This window comes from Ilyonectria robusta (genome assembly GCF_021365365.1).
Source record: "Ilyonectria robusta strain PMI_751 chromosome Unknown BGZ61scaffold_3, whole genome shotgun sequence".
Classification (NCBI taxonomy): Eukaryota; Fungi; Ascomycota; class Sordariomycetes; order Hypocreales; family Nectriaceae; genus Ilyonectria; species Ilyonectria robusta.
The window spans coordinates 3002286-3020673 of NW_025764437.1; the positions used below are offsets into that span (position 1 = coordinate 3002286).

Sequence of the window (18388 nt, forward strand, 5' to 3'; positions counted from 1 at the left end):
CTTCCCCGGCAATATGTGGGTCAGAACTCGCTCCGATGCCTTGTCTTCGGGCTCGGGCTTCACGGCACAGACCGGGCGTTCTTAGTGGTACATGAGTAAAATCGTGTTGGTGGGCATCAACACCAGCTGCGTGGGATGGTTCGCTAACGTAGAGTGTGTCTCGTTGTGTCTCACCTGGCTCCCCGTGTCTCCAAAGTGCGCGCAATAAAGCTTTTCTCGGACGCCTTGCGAGAGACCTTGTCAAATATGGATAGAGATGCATTGCAATGGGCGGGACTCTATATTAGCGTTGCTACCGTGGCAAGACCCTTGTGAGCGGAGAGTGGGGGTTTGGACTAAAGCAGAAGTCGTGTGTTCATCCATTATGTATAGGCTCGGCCACTCGGAAGCCGGGGCGAAGACGGTAAAGGAACCATGGCAGAAGTTTTAACGTTGGGACCCTGCAGACCTGCTTCTGCATTCCGGTGTCTCATCCCTTCGTACTCTTCGCCATGAGCCTGGCTGACCAGTCATGACTTAGAACCCGTCTCTCGGGGTCCCCCACGTGGTGTAGATGGAATATTGACGAGATCCATTGCAACACCGCGTTTACCATCCACTCTTGCTCTCCGACCCAAATGGATACAGGTCTCCCCTGCCCTTCGTGGCATAGGTATCTTGCTCTTGGCCTATAATGTGGGGCTCAATATACTACTCGATGACCTCATTTTCAACGTGAATTTGCCGCGGCAAGCTATCAAGTCCCTCCTCACCTCGTAGGCTGCAGCGACGGGGGTGAATATCCTGTTCATGGTCAATAAATGAGACCATTCCTTGCTGGCTCAGAATCACCAAAGGGGAGTTAATATAGTATAGCTCTTATAAGCCCCGCTTAGTGATGTAGTTGTCATAAGGTAGTTGGTTGGGATTTATCCCATGATAGTCAACGCCTTGGTCAACAACTAAATGTTATGGGCGAACTTCTTGGTGATTACTTCTCGTCGATCAGAACCGCCACCTCGCTCCGATTTCTGTCGGTGAATGCCTTCTATCTTTTCGTGTGTATTGATTGCATTGAATTTCATCAACATTCAACTACCCGACTCCTCTACGTTACCCACCGAAAACTACGATGCACAATACTGACGGAAACGATGTGGCAGTAACACGATATGGTTGCAGAAGTCCCTCGTGGCCCACTAGACGCCGTTACTCGTCGTAGTGGGGTGGAAACCCTGACTACGAAAATATTCATGAACTATCTACGATTCTAGCACGGTGCCTCCAGCTTCGTCATTTAGACATTTTCACGATATTCCACTATGCTTTGAGAATTCCATGTGAGCCATTGCGACTGTACTCGATGTTATCAAGCTTGCTGCTACTTTCCTCATGACAGACCTGAGACTGCTGTTGACCAGAGACAAGTTGGGTAGAGCGTAGCCAATGGCGGCCAAGTCATTGCCTTGTCGCAGGACTTCTCTGAGACGACTCCGAAGCCGTTGTCTGGCCTCTTACCAGAAGTCCCTGCTAGATAAGTCGGACACCCCAGAAGCGGGCCGCCCCCGGAAACGGGCCAAGGTTTAAGGCTAGCGTGTTGAGTTTGCTGAGATCGAGAACCCATCTTCGGCGAGATCCTGACCGGCCGGGATACCCCTATCATGGTGAGCATGAAGACTGAAGACCTATAAGTGTCGCGGTTCATGGGCGTGTACAGGTCAACCACAAAATGTCTGTCTCTCAGTGGCTCCAAGATGTCTAAGAAGAAACCATTTCTCAGAACGCCAACAATCACAACGGTATACAGAACACCCCACAAGCTTTTGTGGTCGCTGCTTGTCAGTAGTGAGACTGTTGCTAGAAGGTTAGTTGGGGAGGGAGCCGCTGCTTCTTAGTTACTGCTTGTTAGCTAGCTTAGTATATGTATGACGATACCAATTCAGATTAAATGAGCGTATACCTTGTACGCTCTAGAGTTGCCTGAGGTTAGCTGTTCTTTTGAAGTTAGTATGTGACTGTTAAGCTTGAAGATCGCTAGGGGCCTGCTGCTCTTCCCTGATTAATCTGGCGTATGGCTCCGTTTAATATACTGCTAGGAAGACCTGATGAAGTCGTTGGGAGATGTTCGCCGCGCCCTACAGTCGATGAAGACGAAGAGTGGCTCAACCCTCAAGCGAGCCAAGGATCGAGACGCCACCACCAAACAGCAGCGGCGGCAGGCTCTCGCCGCCCACACCTGTCATATCCAAGTGGACCAGGCCAAATAGTTGCAAATCCTCGCCGATGTAGCTGTCGAGTTTGTTGCGGCTTTCCGCGAGCAGGTATGCTATATTCATCTCGTTGCTCGTATGCCGAGACCAACCAACGACTAGAATCGCCTGTCCATCAACGCCCACGCCGCCGGATTGCCCCCTCGTGGAAATTTGTCTCTTCCAAGGGTGGAAGAGGATACCGAGGATGAGGATGAAGACGGGGGTGTAAATGAGGAATAAATATCCTCTTATGTGAGGTGGCTGCGTTGTGAAGCTCAGGCCCCCGTGGCGACTCTCTGTCGCTTTCTTTTCGTTTGTCTGCTGAATCTTTCTGCACAGGCGCGTGCTCTTTGGAGCAATAGATACCTTGCGACAGCCACACTACTTGAGTCTGACTCCTCTTTCTAAGAGGGAAATACCAACTTGTTGCGTTTTGCCTTAATCGTCCTCAAACTCGTGATGAAAAAGAGTGCTCATTACGGTATGGATGGCCTTGATCTGTCTGATGATGTCGAGTAAAGCTAAAAACAGAATCATAGATTCACTCAATCCAAATACCCATTAGGGTGGTATGTGGTAGTCGCTTGTCAGTAGTAAGGCTGTCCGATGCCATCGAGGCCCGTGAGTCCCCCAACCTAGTATCTTCCTCCACCCCAGAAAGGCCAGTAACAAACGATAGAGCGATAATATGCCTGCTAACCTTTTTGTCCCTGCTGACCAAACGAAGGCGCCCAAGAGGCTTTTAGGTTCAGCAAGTACGTTCTGGTGTTAACGTGCTTCATCGTCCCAAGGGGCATCCTTGTCATGGCCATTGTCAACTCTAACATCATCACAAAACTCTCGAGGTAGCAAGTTTTCAACCACTTTAAGCAAGCCGCCCAGGAGTTGACTGAGCATTCACAGTCCCTTCTGAGTAGGCCAGGGTCCCTTACTAAGGATAATCTAAGAGGCCTCCGAAAGGTGACTGCCACTTCAGCTGAGAAGAGTGTCGTTACGGGACACGCCGATGTTCATCCTGCTCGAATACTTGGCTAGCACAACTCAAATCGCATGACTTTCTAAATGGTGTTGTTGAAGAGCTTGTCGTTTGAAGCAACGCCAAGCTGGGATATCCCGTTGTCGAGACTTGTACATGACCAACATATCAGATGAGGCAGGGATTCACTGGGAAGTGGTTTGGGAAGTGGTTGAGGAGGTACACGCCTTTGAGCCCTAGAGACTTATTACCTTCGTTGACATGATATCTGTCCGAAATTAGCCGACCTATACTAGGGGATTACTGACGTTGTACCCGGTCGTCTTCTAGGTTCCGTTCAGGGTACAGTCCAGATGCCTCGCTCATCGTAGGGCGGCAGAAGCATTGCGCCATCGTGGAGGCGATCGACTTCTCGTCCGGGTCCAAGAACATGACTCCTTCCATACGGCCGACCGCTGCTTGACAGGTGTGCCTGACCAAGCGCCTCTCGTTCAAAAATGCAATGTGGAGAGTAGCTGCAGTAGCTACAACACCAACTTTGGCAACGCCGACCTGGCAATGGTCCCCGGCTGGCAGTGCTCGCTGGTGCGCATCAAGAGAGGACAGTGGCTAATCTGCTGGGCTACTTGTAGAGCCCGCACATGGCTAGCTTAACGAGTGAGGGTATTGGGCTGAGGGAACTGCGGCAGAAGTGCACCGACTAGCCAGCGATGGCGTATTGGTTCGACAGGGCGGTGCACCAAAACGCCGAGCATGTTGAGAGACTCGGCGTCCAGACGATGGACGCCCGCATGAAGACGGTTTACGTGCAGGGAGTAGCCACTGTGAGTGGAGGATTCAGGCGTTTGTCGAAAGCGAGTAACTGACGCTCGATTTTGTTAACGGTTGGGGGTTGGGTAGTATGACCAGGGCTTGCTAGAGAACTTGGCTGGTGTCTAGTCATTCCTACAGCATAGCTCGGCCAGACTGAGTAATCTATACGACGTGCTTATGGGGACTTGTACTTGCTTTTGGTTTATGATTTGAGTTATCGACAAGAAAATCACAGCCTGTTTTGCTATTATTGGTATACTGACTTGGATGTCTTGAAAGCACCAACCACCAAGTCTTTTGGTAATTTCTCTCCGCCAATTATTCCACATACCGGTCAGGAGTGTGACTTGAACTTCTTACTGCAGCATGCAGGCTTCAGACTTCGTCATTGTTTTGCCAGCAAAACAGGGCGTGTTTACGTGGCCACGCTTGGCACCAGGCCCCCTATCACGAAGCATGCTGTGCTCAACTTGCTGCAGCCGCCATAACCAGGGTTTTGTATCCCGCCCTTTTCTGAAGATCCAGTCTGATAAAGCGGCGACGGGTTTTGAGAGTGCGCTCATAAGCCTAGCAGTCTCCCTTTGTTCCCTTGGGCCTGTTGTACACCAAAACTCTCGGCCCAGACAGCGTCGCCACCCGCTCACACCAATCAACTTCCATCGCCGCTTCAACTCAACATCTCCCGCCACCATGTCGGACTACCTCAACCCTTACCTGGACAACACGGTCATGGCTGGCCTTGAGGCCAATGAGGGGCTGTTCGACCTCAGCTTCTGGGATGACCCTACCTTCATTGGCCAGCCATTCGACTTTAACGACTTGGGCTCCCCAGGGATACCCTACAATTCGTAAGTTTTTTTTTTTATCACTTGCTAACAAAAAGGGCGGGGTGCACACCAAAGACACGAACTGGCCACCCCGCGTTGTGACTCGTCAGTCATGGCGCCTCACTTTCACGACGGATATCAGAATGTTCCCCCATCGGGTGGAGTGGGCTCTAGATCTGATCCGGAGGCTGCACCTTCATTGGCCCCACGCCCGAGTGGCAATTCCCATTCTGCGCCGGCTTCGGTACCAGAGCATGCAGCTGTCATAACTGAAGCCGGCCATGTGTGTATCGAATGTGGATCAGTTGAGAAAACGAAGCACAAGCTTGATTCGCATGGGGCCATAAAAGCACACAGTCCCTTTGCCTGCATCTGTGGCCGCAGATTTGCGAGGTCAGATATCCTTACTCGACACCTCAAGACAAAGAACAATACCCAACCTCAGCATCCTTGTCCCTATTGCAAGAGGCACCGTGGCAAATCTGCCTTCCATCGACGAGACCATCTCAAGCAGCACATCGTGGAATACCACAAGTTTGACAACGAAGAAACGATCCCTTGCATAAAATCTTCAAAGAGTCAACGGTTTCCACCCATTGGAGTTTGTCATGAACCGACTTGTCCAGACTACCGGGACACCTCGTTCTACTTCTTGAGTCGGTTTGAACGAAACAAGATGGCACCGTTTCTCAAGCTTTCCGAGTACAACAAACATATGAGAGACGCTCACAGCATTACACCATTTCCATGCCCGGCATCAGGCTGTGGCCGGGTCGGTGCTAAAGGCTACATCCGAGAGAAGGATCTTATGAACCATCACCGATCGATGCATCCTGATAGGCAACCGTATCTCCCTACAGTCGCGCGATAGAACCGATTATAGGCAATGCCCATACCCAGGTTGCGCTGAAGTATTGTTTTTGTGGGATTCGGAGGCACATGCCAGGACTCATCTCTTTGAAGAGTAGAAGGCGGGCCTTTGTGCTGCAATTGTCAGGACCGGGTGAAAGGGAAAGTGCTTACAACAAGAACGAGCAACATGTAGCGCAGAACTTACCCCAGGCGAATGTCCTTTTCCTCGATGGCCATCAACTCATTCGTCCGGGTTTTAAACTGATGTTTGGAAGCCCTACATTAGTCTTAACAGTGTACTAAACCTCTCCTGTCTCTCTTTTTATGCACGATTTTGTTTTGGAACGATTTTTGTTCCTCATGATAAGGTTCTTTGTTAGATACCTGCTTAGCAGTTCAAATCCACCATCTACTCTGATGTAAGAAAAGTTCATAACCTCTTAGTACTTGGTGTAGTTGGTATAGTTGAGCAATTGTGATCGAAGGACAAGTTGAGAACTCCATAATTCAATCATCTTCAATCCCCTGTATAGAATCGCACCACCCAATTCAGGTCTTCAATGAAATGCTATATCGAATTATCATTCGCGCCGCTACAGATAACGGACTAGAGCAATATAATTCTAGGCCCGGCTATGTAATCCAGGTGATGGGGTATATACAACGCCAAGAACAAACACCACCTTTTTCATAGAGATGGATGTTTGGCACAGAGATGAGTAAAGAAACCCACGCTGCCACATGCGCGCCCCCGATGTGCCGTAAAACCCGAATGCCTTGCGCCTTGCGTCATGGTCAAAGGCATACTTGGTAGCCTGCCCATCCAATCATAATCGTGAAATTGTCATTGTATCATGGCCCATTATTCAGTCCTACTTGGGCTTCTCTGCCGCTGGGACGTCTTGGGCCCCATAGTTCGCAATACCAAGTGCCTTATGAAGGCTGCGTCGAAATATCTTGGCGGGAGCCGACTCTTCATCTTTATCGCGCCCGAGCAATCCAAAGCTCATACGGCGGGCGACGTTGCCCGAATTCTCCTGCGGCGGCGGAGTTGGCTTCTTCTTCTTGCGGACCACGGAAGCAGGAACTGCGACAGTAGCACGAGGAGGCCATTCACCGTCTCGCTTCCAGCCGGTAACACAGGCACGGAGCATGTCAGAGAGGTTGATGGGACATGAGGGCTGTAGATTGTGGATGATGACCTTGTCGTAGAGACTGAGATAGACGGATGGTGTGATGGATGCGCGAAGCGGGTTGTTGGGGGGTAGCAGGGGTGGCGCAATGGGGATGAGCGTCTCGACTGGGTAGTTCTGGCTCGATGGAGGCGTTGGCGGGCTTGTATCCTTAGACTGCTGCTTCTGCAGCTCCTTCTCGTCGCCCTTTGCCAAGGAGGAGGCGTCGGAGCCATCGCTGCCACCCGGTGGGTGAGTGGACGAGACTGTGGAGCTCGGCGGTGAGCTAGACATTGAGCGACGAAAGAAGAAGCGGCGTGGGGAGCGTGGAGAAACAGAAGGGGGAGAGACAGGCTTGGTGCGGATGCGAACCGTGCGAGCGCCTGTCCATGCCTTGCGCCTAGCTTCGAAGCAGGCCAAACCTTCATTCCATTCCACCTCCTTTCGCACGGCTCTCCGGCGTTTGGCTTGCTTGGCCAAAATGGCGGCTTGCACGGTTGGCCCAACAGTGCCTGGGCTATCGAAGCGAAAAGGTGAACGGGAGGGAAGAGGTTCGTCGTCGGAGAGGTCCGAGGTCCACTCCGTGCGGGGGCGGTAGTTTACTGGATCTTCAGAGACCGTGCTGTAAATGGATTCCGCGTCGCTCTCATCTGCAGAGTTGGCGTCGTCATCGTCGTCAACTTGGTAGCCGGTGTCATCTTTCGTTTCATCCTGAACGGGTTTGGTAGGCTGGATGGCATCGACGGTAGTTGCTTGGCCTGTTGGAGTAGTAATTGTGTCGTCGGGGATGTTATTGTCTGGGATCGGCTTTGCGACCCGGGATGGCCATTGGAAGTCCCAATCGTTCTTGACCTTGGTCTCCAGATATCGCTTGACCGCCTCCTTCTGCTTGGTCTTGTCCTTACTCAATAGATCGGCATGCTCTTCACCGACCCAATCCGGAGTTACAGCGGACAATGGCGTAGAAAGTTGGATGGACTGGTGACGAAGCTTTGCAATAGGAGATCGCGGGCTCCTATAAATGTCGGAGAAGATCATGGCGGGTTGGGTTGGGGCTTTTAAAGCCCGTGAGGTGAGGCCAAGGTAGGATGTTGGCTTAGGAATTGGAATAGGAGCTGTGGGGGCAGTCGCTGAGCGAGAATGCGGGGGGCCGGCCTGGAGAAGGGGATGCACGGTTGGTGGTGGTATGATGTCGGGATTGGATGTCGCCTGGGGTAGTACTTCGTTACTCGTTAGTGATGATGATATGATTGAGATGTACGACGTATAGACAAGTATTGGTGGTAAAACGAGCGGAACGCTGTTGGTGTTGCAGGAGCAGGGCAAGAGTCTCGGGCGGTGTCTGTGGTACGAGGGAAGGTATATATGTGGTGGTGGGTAAATGGACGGTACAGAAGGAGGTGGTGGTGTTGTTATTGAGGTGGAGGTGGCGTTGAGAGAGGCAGCTCCGAGTGTGGTGTGTCTGGCAGTGTCTCGTGTATGGTTGCACGCGCGATGTGACGTCGAGCATGTAAAGCGACGTCGGAGGGGCGCGGGAAGAGAACGAGCAATGGGCTGGGGTAAGGCTGGGCGGGCAGATAAAAGCAAGGCACAAGGCAAGCAGATGCAAGCAAGGCCAGGATTGGGAGAAGGCAGAGGGGGGATAGGCAAAATAGTAGGGGAAGAGATGGGATGGGCTCACTCAAGACATGATCGGCGGCGCCGTGGCCGAGTCCAAGTGCAATTGCGAGAGACAAAGACAGGAAAGAGGCGGGATAGAATTGAGACAAGATCGAAACCAACACAGCTAAGACGGCGCAAGACAAGGTAAGACAGAACCCTAGCTGGGGGTAATGTTCCCTTTTGGAAGTCTGCCTGTATCTGTGTCTGTGTCTCACTGTATGTACGTGCGTGCGTGTGTAGCCCCGTTCCAGTGATGATCCAATCCAATCCACCCGAGGTACTAGGTGGGAGGGGACGACGGATGCAGATGGACGGCTTCGTGGTGGATGGGGAGGGAGAAAAGAAATGAAAAGGACGGGAAGAGATAAAGGGAAGCAAGGAGGCGAAAGTATGATCAACGAAAGCCAAAGGCTGAGAAAGGACTAACAAAAGGAGCCTACGTACCAGATAGAGGCCCGAACTCAGTCGTCTCCATCAGCTGGTCGCGGCCACGGACGGATCCGACGACAGATGGAGCGTCGGGGGACATGGGCGGCGACGGCGGCGGCGGCGGCGACAACGACATGGTGGTGGACTGGTGGACTGGTTGGATTGGTGGTGACTCTGCGACGACGAGGAGTCAGTTGAGCGCCAATGTACAGGGTACTCGGGGGCCGCGAACAAAACCTGGGAAACCTGGGAGCCCAGGGAAACGAGCTAGGATCGGACGGGCCTGGGCCTGGCTGGCCTAGTCTGAGCGAGCTGCTGTGTTGCTGGCCTGGCCTGGCGCGAGACGAGATGGCAAGGAGCGAGATGTGCGAGGAGGCGGGAGGCGGGAAGCGGAATGATGATTCTCGCTGGTTGCATGTGCTGTTGTGCTGTGCTGTGCGCGCACGGAACAAATTTTAGCTCAGGGAGGGGAACGTCAAGCACGCCAAGCCAAAGAAAGGCCCCAGGCAGGGTCAAGCAAGGACTGACTGGACTCGACTCAGGCCTTGCTCAGGTCACCAGTACCGGTACTCCAGTCGCAGACCTCTGGCCGGCTCCACATCCGCATCTATCTTCACCTTCACCTTGCCTTGCGTGGACGGGCCGGTGGGGAGAAGCATCCAGCCAGCGCCAGCCAGGGCGGTGAGGCACATCATCAGTTCTGCCGGGCATAATGCCATGCACACTTCTGGATCCGGCACGCGCCAGCTGCCCCCCAGCCGTCTAGCATCGGCCATCCGATATTCCACGTCTTGATCCGGCACAACCGTCGAGAGACATGGCTTGCGGCACGGCATCGGTGCGACGAGTACACGGTACTTTCCATCCTCCATCCAATAGGCAGTATTCGCAAACTCCCTCCCGTTACAAACGTACTAGGCATGTCGCGTAGTACAGACTACTGGTCCTGGGGTGGAGCCGGAGAGGGGAACGAGGGCAGTCGTGTGACTGTACCGCACCGGACAGCGCCACTTCCTGATCGCCAGCAGCGAAACAGCGACTCACATCGCACACACACGACGACAAAGTCAGAGGAGTCAAGAGATCAGAAAAAGCGCTGGGTTGTGTGCGAGTTGGGTGCGCACCAGCCACCTCCAAGCCCGCCAGAGATCCAACCGCCCAGGGTGTAAAAGCCGGGGCGCCCAATTGGCCATCCTCATTGGCCGCTGACGAGTCAGCCGCCAGGCTTATTCCCCCAGGCTGGTGGGCCCCAGGTGGTCCCTAGCAGCGCTCCCAGCAGCTCCCCCGAGCGGTCCACCACCCACTTCGCTCCCTACAGGCCCTAGAACAGCGTCTCGGTCTCGCTGTGCGGAACAATCCTGGAGGATCTTCCGCCTCCGCTACGCGAGCGCGAAAACTCACCCGACGCTTCGACCAGAACAGAAACGAATTGCATTGAATGCACCCCATCTGCACCTAGGTACTTACAGGGCTAAGGGAAACGCCTAATGTACTTGCTACAGTCCTAGCTGCAGCGAGCTGTCGCTTCTCCCTCCCCTGCTCTCCGCCTGTCTGTACAGTTTTTGCAGCTCTATTGGTGTTGGACTCTGTCAGCCAGTCCTGTAAGTCGCAGTCGACCGCTGCTCGCTGGTCGCATTGTTGGTCGGATACGTCACATGGAGAATCAGATGTCATTCATCCGTCACTCGTCACCCATCATCTGTGTCTTCTCCATCTCCCCATACCCCATAGCCTAGTGTCCCGGATTATTCTAAACGAAAAACAGCCCACTAGACGGTTACACGCTTACTATTCACACGGCTGGGAAAGCTGGTCAGAGAGTTCCTCTCGTTGACACTCTGGAAATAGGTGATGAGGTCCACCAACAAGGCGGAGACTTGACTCCTACACCACCCAAATGGTTCACCGTTCAGATGGCTTCCCCAAGGACCTTGGACCACTTCAACAAGGTTCCCCCTTCCCCAGAACCTGCCTTTATCTTGGCCCAGGTTCCCCCGGCCATTTCTCATTGCCATGCCTCCACTACAAATTCTCTTATCCCGGGTCTAGATTTGTGTGGTCTCCAATCCGCAGTCTCGATCATGTAAATGCCTGACAAACGGCGATCATCCGCCGGACACCATGCACCACCACTAGAAACCCACCCAACCACGCCCGCAAGCACCATGTGCTGCCCACCCCGGCCGGCTCCCCCCAACTCGCCAGTTGCTATTGACATGGTGAATATGTGACACAGGACACAGATGGATAGTATGCTGCCCTGTAACTTAAGTGATTCCATGCTGTACTCTGTACCTTGACCCCAGACAACGCATCGCACTGTCCGTTGCCTCACTGGCAGGGGTTTAGAACCTCGGATTAGCAACCAGGGCGACGGCACAGCTCGGCTCGATGACCACGCCTGGACCCCAAACCTGTCACCTCGGGAATCCGACCCGCTCCCGAGCCGGCTTCTTGCTCATGCGATGCGGTGAGGCGGGGAAAGAGACGAGAGGAAGACAGCCATCATGATGCTATCACGTGTCATGGCAACTGACCTGTTCGCCTCACCTTTTCGCCACGCCATTCCACTTCACGCCACCCCCGGTCCGCGGACGGCGCCGCTCCCCTTCTGCAGCTTGCAAACTGACGGCACCTGCGCTGCTGCCCTGCACTGCATGTCTTTGGCTGCATCGGTGCAGCGCTCTAGACGCCCTGGCCGCTGCGAGTGTGAGAGTGTGTGTAACTTTTCGGGCACCAGTGCAATCACCACCAACGGCGCTTCAAAGGGCAACACATCGGCTATCGCGGCACCCAGTCTGCCACTCCTTGGGGGCGGAAGAGTCGCCGGTACTGGGCGAGGTTCTAAGTGCCTGTAGCCTGTAGATACCTCCAAGAATCTGTCCACCATTATCGCCTATCCAGATTCACGAGATAGATAGATAGAGGCTACCCCGGAGTGGATTGGATTACCCCATCACGTTACGGGAGAGCATAAAGTCCACCGCCCCTTGTGCAATCTCAGACGCCGGTGGAGAGAGAGGGGATGCTGCCCCATCGCCAACCCCCTTTTGCACGCCATCTGCTCAGATTTCTAGACAGACCATCTGGAGCCGCTGCGCATCATCCCAGTTGCGTATCGGGACCGCACTCCACGACAGCGCATTTCCGCACTTGCTTAGCCTAGCACTTACTTAGCCTAACACTTTGTCCCAGGCTGACGACCCGCTGAATTGAGGGCCCAGTCTTGGTGATGGAGGCAGGCTTTGGATGGGGAGCGGATGGGTCCACAGCGGTATCCCCAGTTGAGGATCCGTCACGACTGCGGGGGGCATGCAGCAGCCAGCGCGCTTCGGTGCAGGGTCCGAGCGGAAGCTCCTGTGGGAAGCTCCAGCGGGCTCGGCTCCCTCATGCAATTCCCCGCCATCGCCCATCGAACCTTCCCGTCCATGCAGCCTGACGATGCGGCAACGTTGGCAGGGGCGTCCATTCTTGTCGCTCTTGCCATTGAACGCCGCGCAGTCACTGTGGTGCTTGCTACGGTGTTCCTTCGGTCTTTAGCTCCTGCCAAGCGATTGACACCTGTCACTTGGGTGGAACATTGTGGCCTTGGCTAACGTACCTCCTCTACCTACCTACCTATGCCAGTCCCAGCTACAGTTGCTTCTCAGCTTCACCTTCACCTTCACCTTGTTGGCAATGGATCGTATTAGGCCATGGCCCAGCACATTGCCTCCGGTACTGATCAAGGCACAAGCACAGCACAAACACAAGCACAAGCACATTTACAATCACAGTTGGAGACCTCGTAAGTAAAATGAAGCAAAGTGTTGTTTATTCTCATTTGGGCCTGTTCCCTTCCCTTAATGTACTTGTTCCTTATGAAAACATCAAAGCAAATTGTTTCTGTGTGAGCCTTGTGCGCCAGAAGCTTCATCTCATCTTCAAATGCCTCTATCCACCATAAAACCTCTCAAAGCCAAAGTCTCAATTCCTAAACCCCGTGTGCAAAATTCAATACCACAAAACCATGTCCGTTGTTGTTTCGAGTTATCGCATGTCCTGTTACATGCCGACTCAGACTGCGTTGTTGGTTCGAGTCAAGTCATCCCACGTGAGTGCCTCTACCATCTCCAACTCAAGCAGACGGTCATACTCGACCTGTTCGTTCTGAACACCTTGGCCGTGATCGGCTTCCTGCATCGCAGGTGTGGGCTGCACCGACTGTTGCTCCTCAGCAAGCTGCTTCTTCTTGCGAACTCGCTTCTCGGCGTTGCGAGCCACTGGATCCCACTCGGGCTTGTCAGTCTCGTTGATGTTGAAGCTGCGACGGGCTTCCGCGTCGTACTCCTTCTTGGCAGTAGCACGGTAGCTCTCATCGAACAGGAGGTAGCTCTGGTCACTGAAGTCCCCAACAGCCACGATTGCTTGAATGGCGGAGTAAGGGGAATCGTGTTGAGGGTTGATGAAGGCACTGATGAGGCTCAAGGGCAGACTGTTGTCGATACGGATGAGTTCGTTCATACGGTGCTGGTTGGGATCTTGCTTCTGCTGAGCATGGTCGGCCTCATCAGGTTCCTCTCCAAAGAGAGACACCATGTCATCACTGTCTTGAGAAGTAGTAGTCTGGGAAATTTCGGGATCGTTCTGCTTGATCTGCTCCTGAGACGGAGAAGCAGTCAGGTCAACGGTGTTCGTGGCAGCCTAGGCCTCGACATCGGTGACATCCTGGGGCGAGGTCGATGTGGTTCCATTCTGAAGTCCGATTTGAGGCAGAGTGGCAGCGGAAGCCGACTGACCAACAATTGGCTGGGTCATGGGGATGGGCTCGTCCAGGTTGAGCTGGGGGATTGGGAAAGCCAAGCCATTGTTGGAATAGAAGATGTTTCCAGTGTTGGCCGCCATGGCAGCTTGATGGTTCACGTTGGAAACTTGGGTCTGCTGGATGAAGCCCGACTCTGGGGGAGTCAACATCTGGCTCATGCCATTGTCAGCCTGTGCGGAAGGCTGAGGAAGAGTGGTTCGCTTGGCAGGATGAGTGTCAGCCTCGTCGGAGATGGTCTTGCGCTTGGGCGCATAAGGCGCCGAGTTCTGGGCCATGTTGTTGATGTTACCAAACGCGTTGGTGGTAGGGTTGACATGTCCAGTCGCAGCCTTGGACTTGGGCTGGGTGTTCTTCTTGGTGATCTTGGGGGTATTCTTAGAGGCGGTGGCAGCTGCGGACACCTGGCCGTCACCAACAGACGTCTTGGTCTTTCTGGCCTTCTTAGCAGCAGGCGCTGGTGTCGCCTCATCACCGTCAGCAGCACGCTTACCCTTGGGAAGAGTGCCTTCATCAGAAGTGTTCTTCTTGTTGGATTTAGCAGCCTCGAACAGGGGGGCTTGCTCCTTGGTCAGAGAGGCGATGATGGAGCGCGCGATGGTCGTGGGCTCCCTCTCGGGATCAAAGTTAGCGTGAAGCTGAAGAGTGGTGCCAACCTTTGAGGCGAAGTCGAGGATACTCATGCCGGGAGGAAGCGGCATCTTGCAGTCGAAGATGGATCCATTCTGCTGAAGGTCACCAAGCATGGAAGTGAGGAGCGCGCCTTGGGCCATGCTGAAACCTTTGAGAAAGGCTCGGCGGAGACCTTCCTCCCAGACCTGGTTGACAGTCTCAGGCATCTAGCCGTCGATGGTCGCAGGGGATTTGCTGGGTGAGGTGTTGTTCTTCTGGTCAGCATCGGCCTCGGTGAGTTCAGACGACGTGCCATCCGAAGTGTTGTTGGTCAGTTCAGTAAGTGTAGTAGCAGAATCACTGAGAGCCAGGTCTTCCTGCTCCTGGTCATCACCGTTCACCTGAGTGTTGTTCGCGAAAGAGGAGTCAGATCCACTGGCCTGGATGAAGGTGTCAGCTTGCTCAACTTGAGGAGGTTTCTGAGGTGGCTGTGGCTGAACACTTCGAGCCCGACTCTTGGGGACAACCAGAGGAGCGAGCTCATACTGCTGAGATCGCCGGATTGTCTCGGGAGTGACAATAGGTTGGAATTGGATAGTGTTAGTAGGAGGTTGAGGAGTGCGAGTAGGCATCTGAGCTTGCTGAACATGCTGAGGACCTGCGACAGGCTGGTAAGCACGAGGAAGCTGAGGAATGCGAGTTTGCTGGGGAGGTAGAACAGCACGGTGAGGCTGCTGCTGGACAGCCTGGGTAGGAGCATGCATCTGAGCTTCCTGAGGAACCTGGCGCGGAGTTCGGCGAGGGGCCTGAGCAGAAGCTGGAGTAGCAGTAGCTGGAATAGCAGTCTGTGGGGTGAATGCAATCTGGGCCGTTTCAGCCCCGACGCCGTTGGTAGGATCTATGAAAAGTATTAGCTTTGGAAGCGAGCAACGAAGGGGAATGAAGGAAGCCTTGCCATCTCCAGGGCTATCATTGTCCGAGACGACGCCCATATATGGGAAGTCACCGGACGCCGATCTCACTGAGCCGGCATTCTCAGTAGCGGAATTGTCAGAGGTATCAGCAACCATGTTGGGGGGCGCAGTGGCCGAAGAGGCATTGGCTGAAGACGCAGTCTTGGAGGACGCAGTGACCGAAGAAGTATTAGCTGAAGACGCATTGCTGGAGGACGTAGTGACCGAAGAAACGTTGGCCGAAGACGCATTGCTGCGACGACGACGAACTTTCAGAGGCTGCTCGAAGGCAGGGGTCTGGAGGGGTGTCTTGTTAGGCGGCATAGGGGATGGCATCTGAGTACCGGTGAGGTTGTTAGGGGCCACACTGGCAGAGAACTGGTTGTGGGTGTAGCCATTGGCAGGGAGGGGTATGTTCATGCCCATGCTCATGCTCAGATAGGGAGAGGCATACGGCTGCATAGCCTGATATTGCGGCATATGGTGGTACTGCTGCATAGCCTGATAGTGCTGCAGAGCAGGGTACTGCTCCGCCTGATGGTCATGACCAAGACGGTGAGCACCCAGCTGGGCAGCTTGCTTTCGGGCCGTCTGCTGGTTTCGAATGGGAGCAGTGACAGGGGCCTGGGCAGGAGTAGCAGTGTTCTGCTGGATCTGGTGGTGGTAAGTCTGCATACAAGTAGGAGGAACGGGAGTATTATTCACCTGCTGCTGAGCTCGCTGGATCTGGCGAGAGTTCTGAGGCTGCGGGACCTGACGAGCAGCCCGGACCGGTTGAACTTGAGGAGAAGGCTGGACTTTCTGAGCCCGACGAGTAGTCTGGACAGGAGGAGTGAAAGTCATGTTCGCCTGCTGCTGAGCCTTCTGAACCTGGCTAGGAGCCCGAACAGGAGCAGTGAAAGTCATGTTCGCCTGTTGGACCTGGCGAGGAGCCTGGGCAGGAGGAACAATGGCAGAAGTGTTCACCTGCTGCTTGATCTGGCGAGGAGCCTGGAACTGCTGAACCTGGCGAGGAGCCTGAACAGGAGCCTGAACAGGAGCCTGAACAGGAGACGCTGGGGTAGTCATGTCCGCCTGCTGTTGGACCTGTTGAGGAGCCTGGAACTGCTGGAACTGGTCACCAGGCTGGTACAGCTGGTTCTGAGCTGAAGCTGAGGCCAAGGCCGGGGTAGCAGCAACTTGAACAGCAGCGAGCGACTGCGTGTCCATGTCCATGTTCAAGTCCATGTCCATGTTCATGTTCATGTTCATGTTCAAGTCCATAGACATAGCCTGAAGCTGCATAAGCCGCTCCTCGACGGACTGAGATTCAATGTTCTGGGAAATAGTCAGTTTCTCGTCAGATTGCGAAGTTGAAATTTGGGAAATACTCACCTGAATAGGAGCAATCTGCTGCTGCTGGTTGTCCAAGACGAGATCGTTGGAGGAGTGATCAGAAGCGTCCTTTGGAATTGCCAGTTTCTCGTCGGATTGTGAAGCCACAAATTGGGAAGTAGTCACTTCGACAGGAGCAATCTCCTGCTGCTGGTTGTCAACAATCTGACCGTCGGGGGAGTGATCAGAAGTGCCCTTGACAGTTGTCAGTTTCTCGTCAGATTCTGAAAATGGCAATGGGGAAATACTCACTGCGACAGCAGCCTCATTCGGTTTCTCGCCGGGAAACCAGTTGTCAAGATCGAGGTTAGCATCCAGCTGGAACTCGTTGCCCAAGTTCTCGACAGATCCCAGCGGCTTCTCAGCGCCGGGGATCGGAGCGCTGAAGAAGTTGGCGGGATCCAACATGTCAACATTGTCGAAGAGGTTGGGTGTAGCAGCTCGCTCCTGTCGGGTATGAGCAGGAGGAGAGGGAAATAGGAAACTATCGTCAATTTGCTGCTGCTCAAATCCGTTCTGTGCGACACGGTCAGCTCAGCTCAATTCACCTCGCGGTGATGACGGCAAGTCAGGGCATTGCTCAGATCACTTACCTCAACGGCCTGCGCGTTCAACCGTCCGTTCAGAAGGTCGTCGAAGCTGGTGTCATTGCCTAGCATATTTCCGGACTGGAAGCCGCCGTTGAAAATAAAGTCATAGGTGGCTCCCTGGCCAGAGCCCTGATCATTGTGGTCCTCGCCTTCGGCGAAGCCGAACTTGATATTCTCCATTGCGAGATGAACAATGTCGGAAAGGGGAAGTGGTTCAAGTTGAAACGGTAAGGTGGTGAGTCTGATATTTAACCAGAAGACGATGTCGGTATAGTATAAGAGAAGAAGGAATCAGGAAGATGAAGCTTTCTGTGGAACGGAGTGGATTGGAGAAATGAAGTCTGAAAGACAAGAAGGTGGTGGTTCTGTGCCCGAAGAGGCCCGCCTCAAAGATGCTTCAAGGACACAACCGAAGTCGTAAGTCTTGATTGCAGCGATGGTGCAGTATCTCACGGGGAGAGTGTAAGAGAGTATGAAGAGATGTGGTATAGACGAGAGTAGACGTGTTCTTGGAATTGGAATGAAGACGTCGACACACGAAGAATTGGTGACAAGTGTGGAGGAACGAAGAAAGTCGAGAGGTGAATTCCAAAGTGAGAACGAAACTTAACGTCCAAAAAAAATTCTGCAGCCGGGTGCGGCCAACAGGGCTGGGAAAAGTGAGGTCGAGGTGAGAAGTGAGGTGAAAGTGAGGTTGAGGCGCATCGCAGCCCACTTTGCACCCAATGGGCGCCAATGTCAAACGCGCTCATGGTAATCGTTTGAAAAAATTTCCAACAGTGTTTGTTTTCTTGGCTCAATTCAATAGAGGCTCCTTGGGAGCCTCTTGGGTGTTTGTGAGGAACGGCATCGTGGTGAGATGATGATGTTGAGGATGTTGAGGAAAAATTAGGGAGAAGGCGGCTGAAGCACAACAGCTGGAGGCAAATTCAGCGGCATTGATTCATCCAACAATTACACCAACGGCTGCTATTTACAAAAAAAAACCGTATCGTCTTATTTGTATCCTCCTCTTTGTGCAAATTCGTGAATTGTCTGACGGTTCTACTCCTTCGGTCGAAAATGATGCAACGCTCTCGGGCCTCTCGTCCTCACC

The 18388-nt window shown here is 53.6% G+C and overlaps 4 protein-coding genes across 4 annotated transcripts; 2 read left to right on the forward strand and 2 right to left on the reverse strand.

Annotated features, from left to right (window-relative positions):
* Positions 1 to 3917: 3917 nt before the first annotated feature.
* Positions 3918 to 6211, forward strand: BGZ61DRAFT_561090 (uncharacterized protein; the record flags this gene model as incomplete). The annotated part of the gene is made up of 3 exons (XM_046255804.1): positions 3918 to 4031; positions 4393 to 4868; positions 5022 to 6211. 3 exons carry the CDS (start codon positions 3918 to 3920, stop codon positions 5716 to 5718), a joined length of 1287 nt encoding a protein of 428 aa, XP_046110091.1. The 3' UTR covers positions 5719 to 6211.
* On the reverse strand, positions 6145 to 9150 carry BGZ61DRAFT_138162 (uncharacterized protein). Its single transcript, XM_046237255.1, has 2 exons — positions 8978 to 9150; positions 6145 to 8091 (listed from the first exon to the last, which is right to left on the reverse strand). The coding sequence occupies exons 1-2, from the start codon at positions 9096 to 9098 to the stop codon at positions 6572 to 6574; spliced, it is 1641 nt and encodes a 546-aa protein (XP_046110092.1). The 5' UTR covers positions 9099 to 9150; the 3' UTR covers positions 6145 to 6571.
* A 3366-nt stretch (positions 9151 to 12516) lies between these two features.
* On the forward strand, positions 12517 to 14510 carry BGZ61DRAFT_138187 (uncharacterized protein). Its single transcript, XM_046237257.1, has 2 exons — positions 12517 to 12749; positions 12838 to 14510. Exons 1-2 carry the CDS (start codon positions 12658 to 12660, stop codon positions 14423 to 14425), a joined length of 1680 nt encoding a protein of 559 aa, XP_046110093.1. The 5' UTR covers positions 12517 to 12657; the 3' UTR covers positions 14426 to 14510.
* A 1-nt stretch (position 14511) lies between these two features.
* Positions 14512 to 15352, reverse strand: BGZ61DRAFT_138180 (uncharacterized protein). The gene has a single exon (XM_046237256.1). It carries the CDS (start codon positions 15137 to 15139, stop codon positions 14603 to 14605), a length of 537 nt encoding a protein of 178 aa, XP_046110094.1. The 5' UTR covers positions 15140 to 15352; the 3' UTR covers positions 14512 to 14602.
* Between the last annotated feature and the right edge of the window lie 3036 nt (positions 15353 to 18388).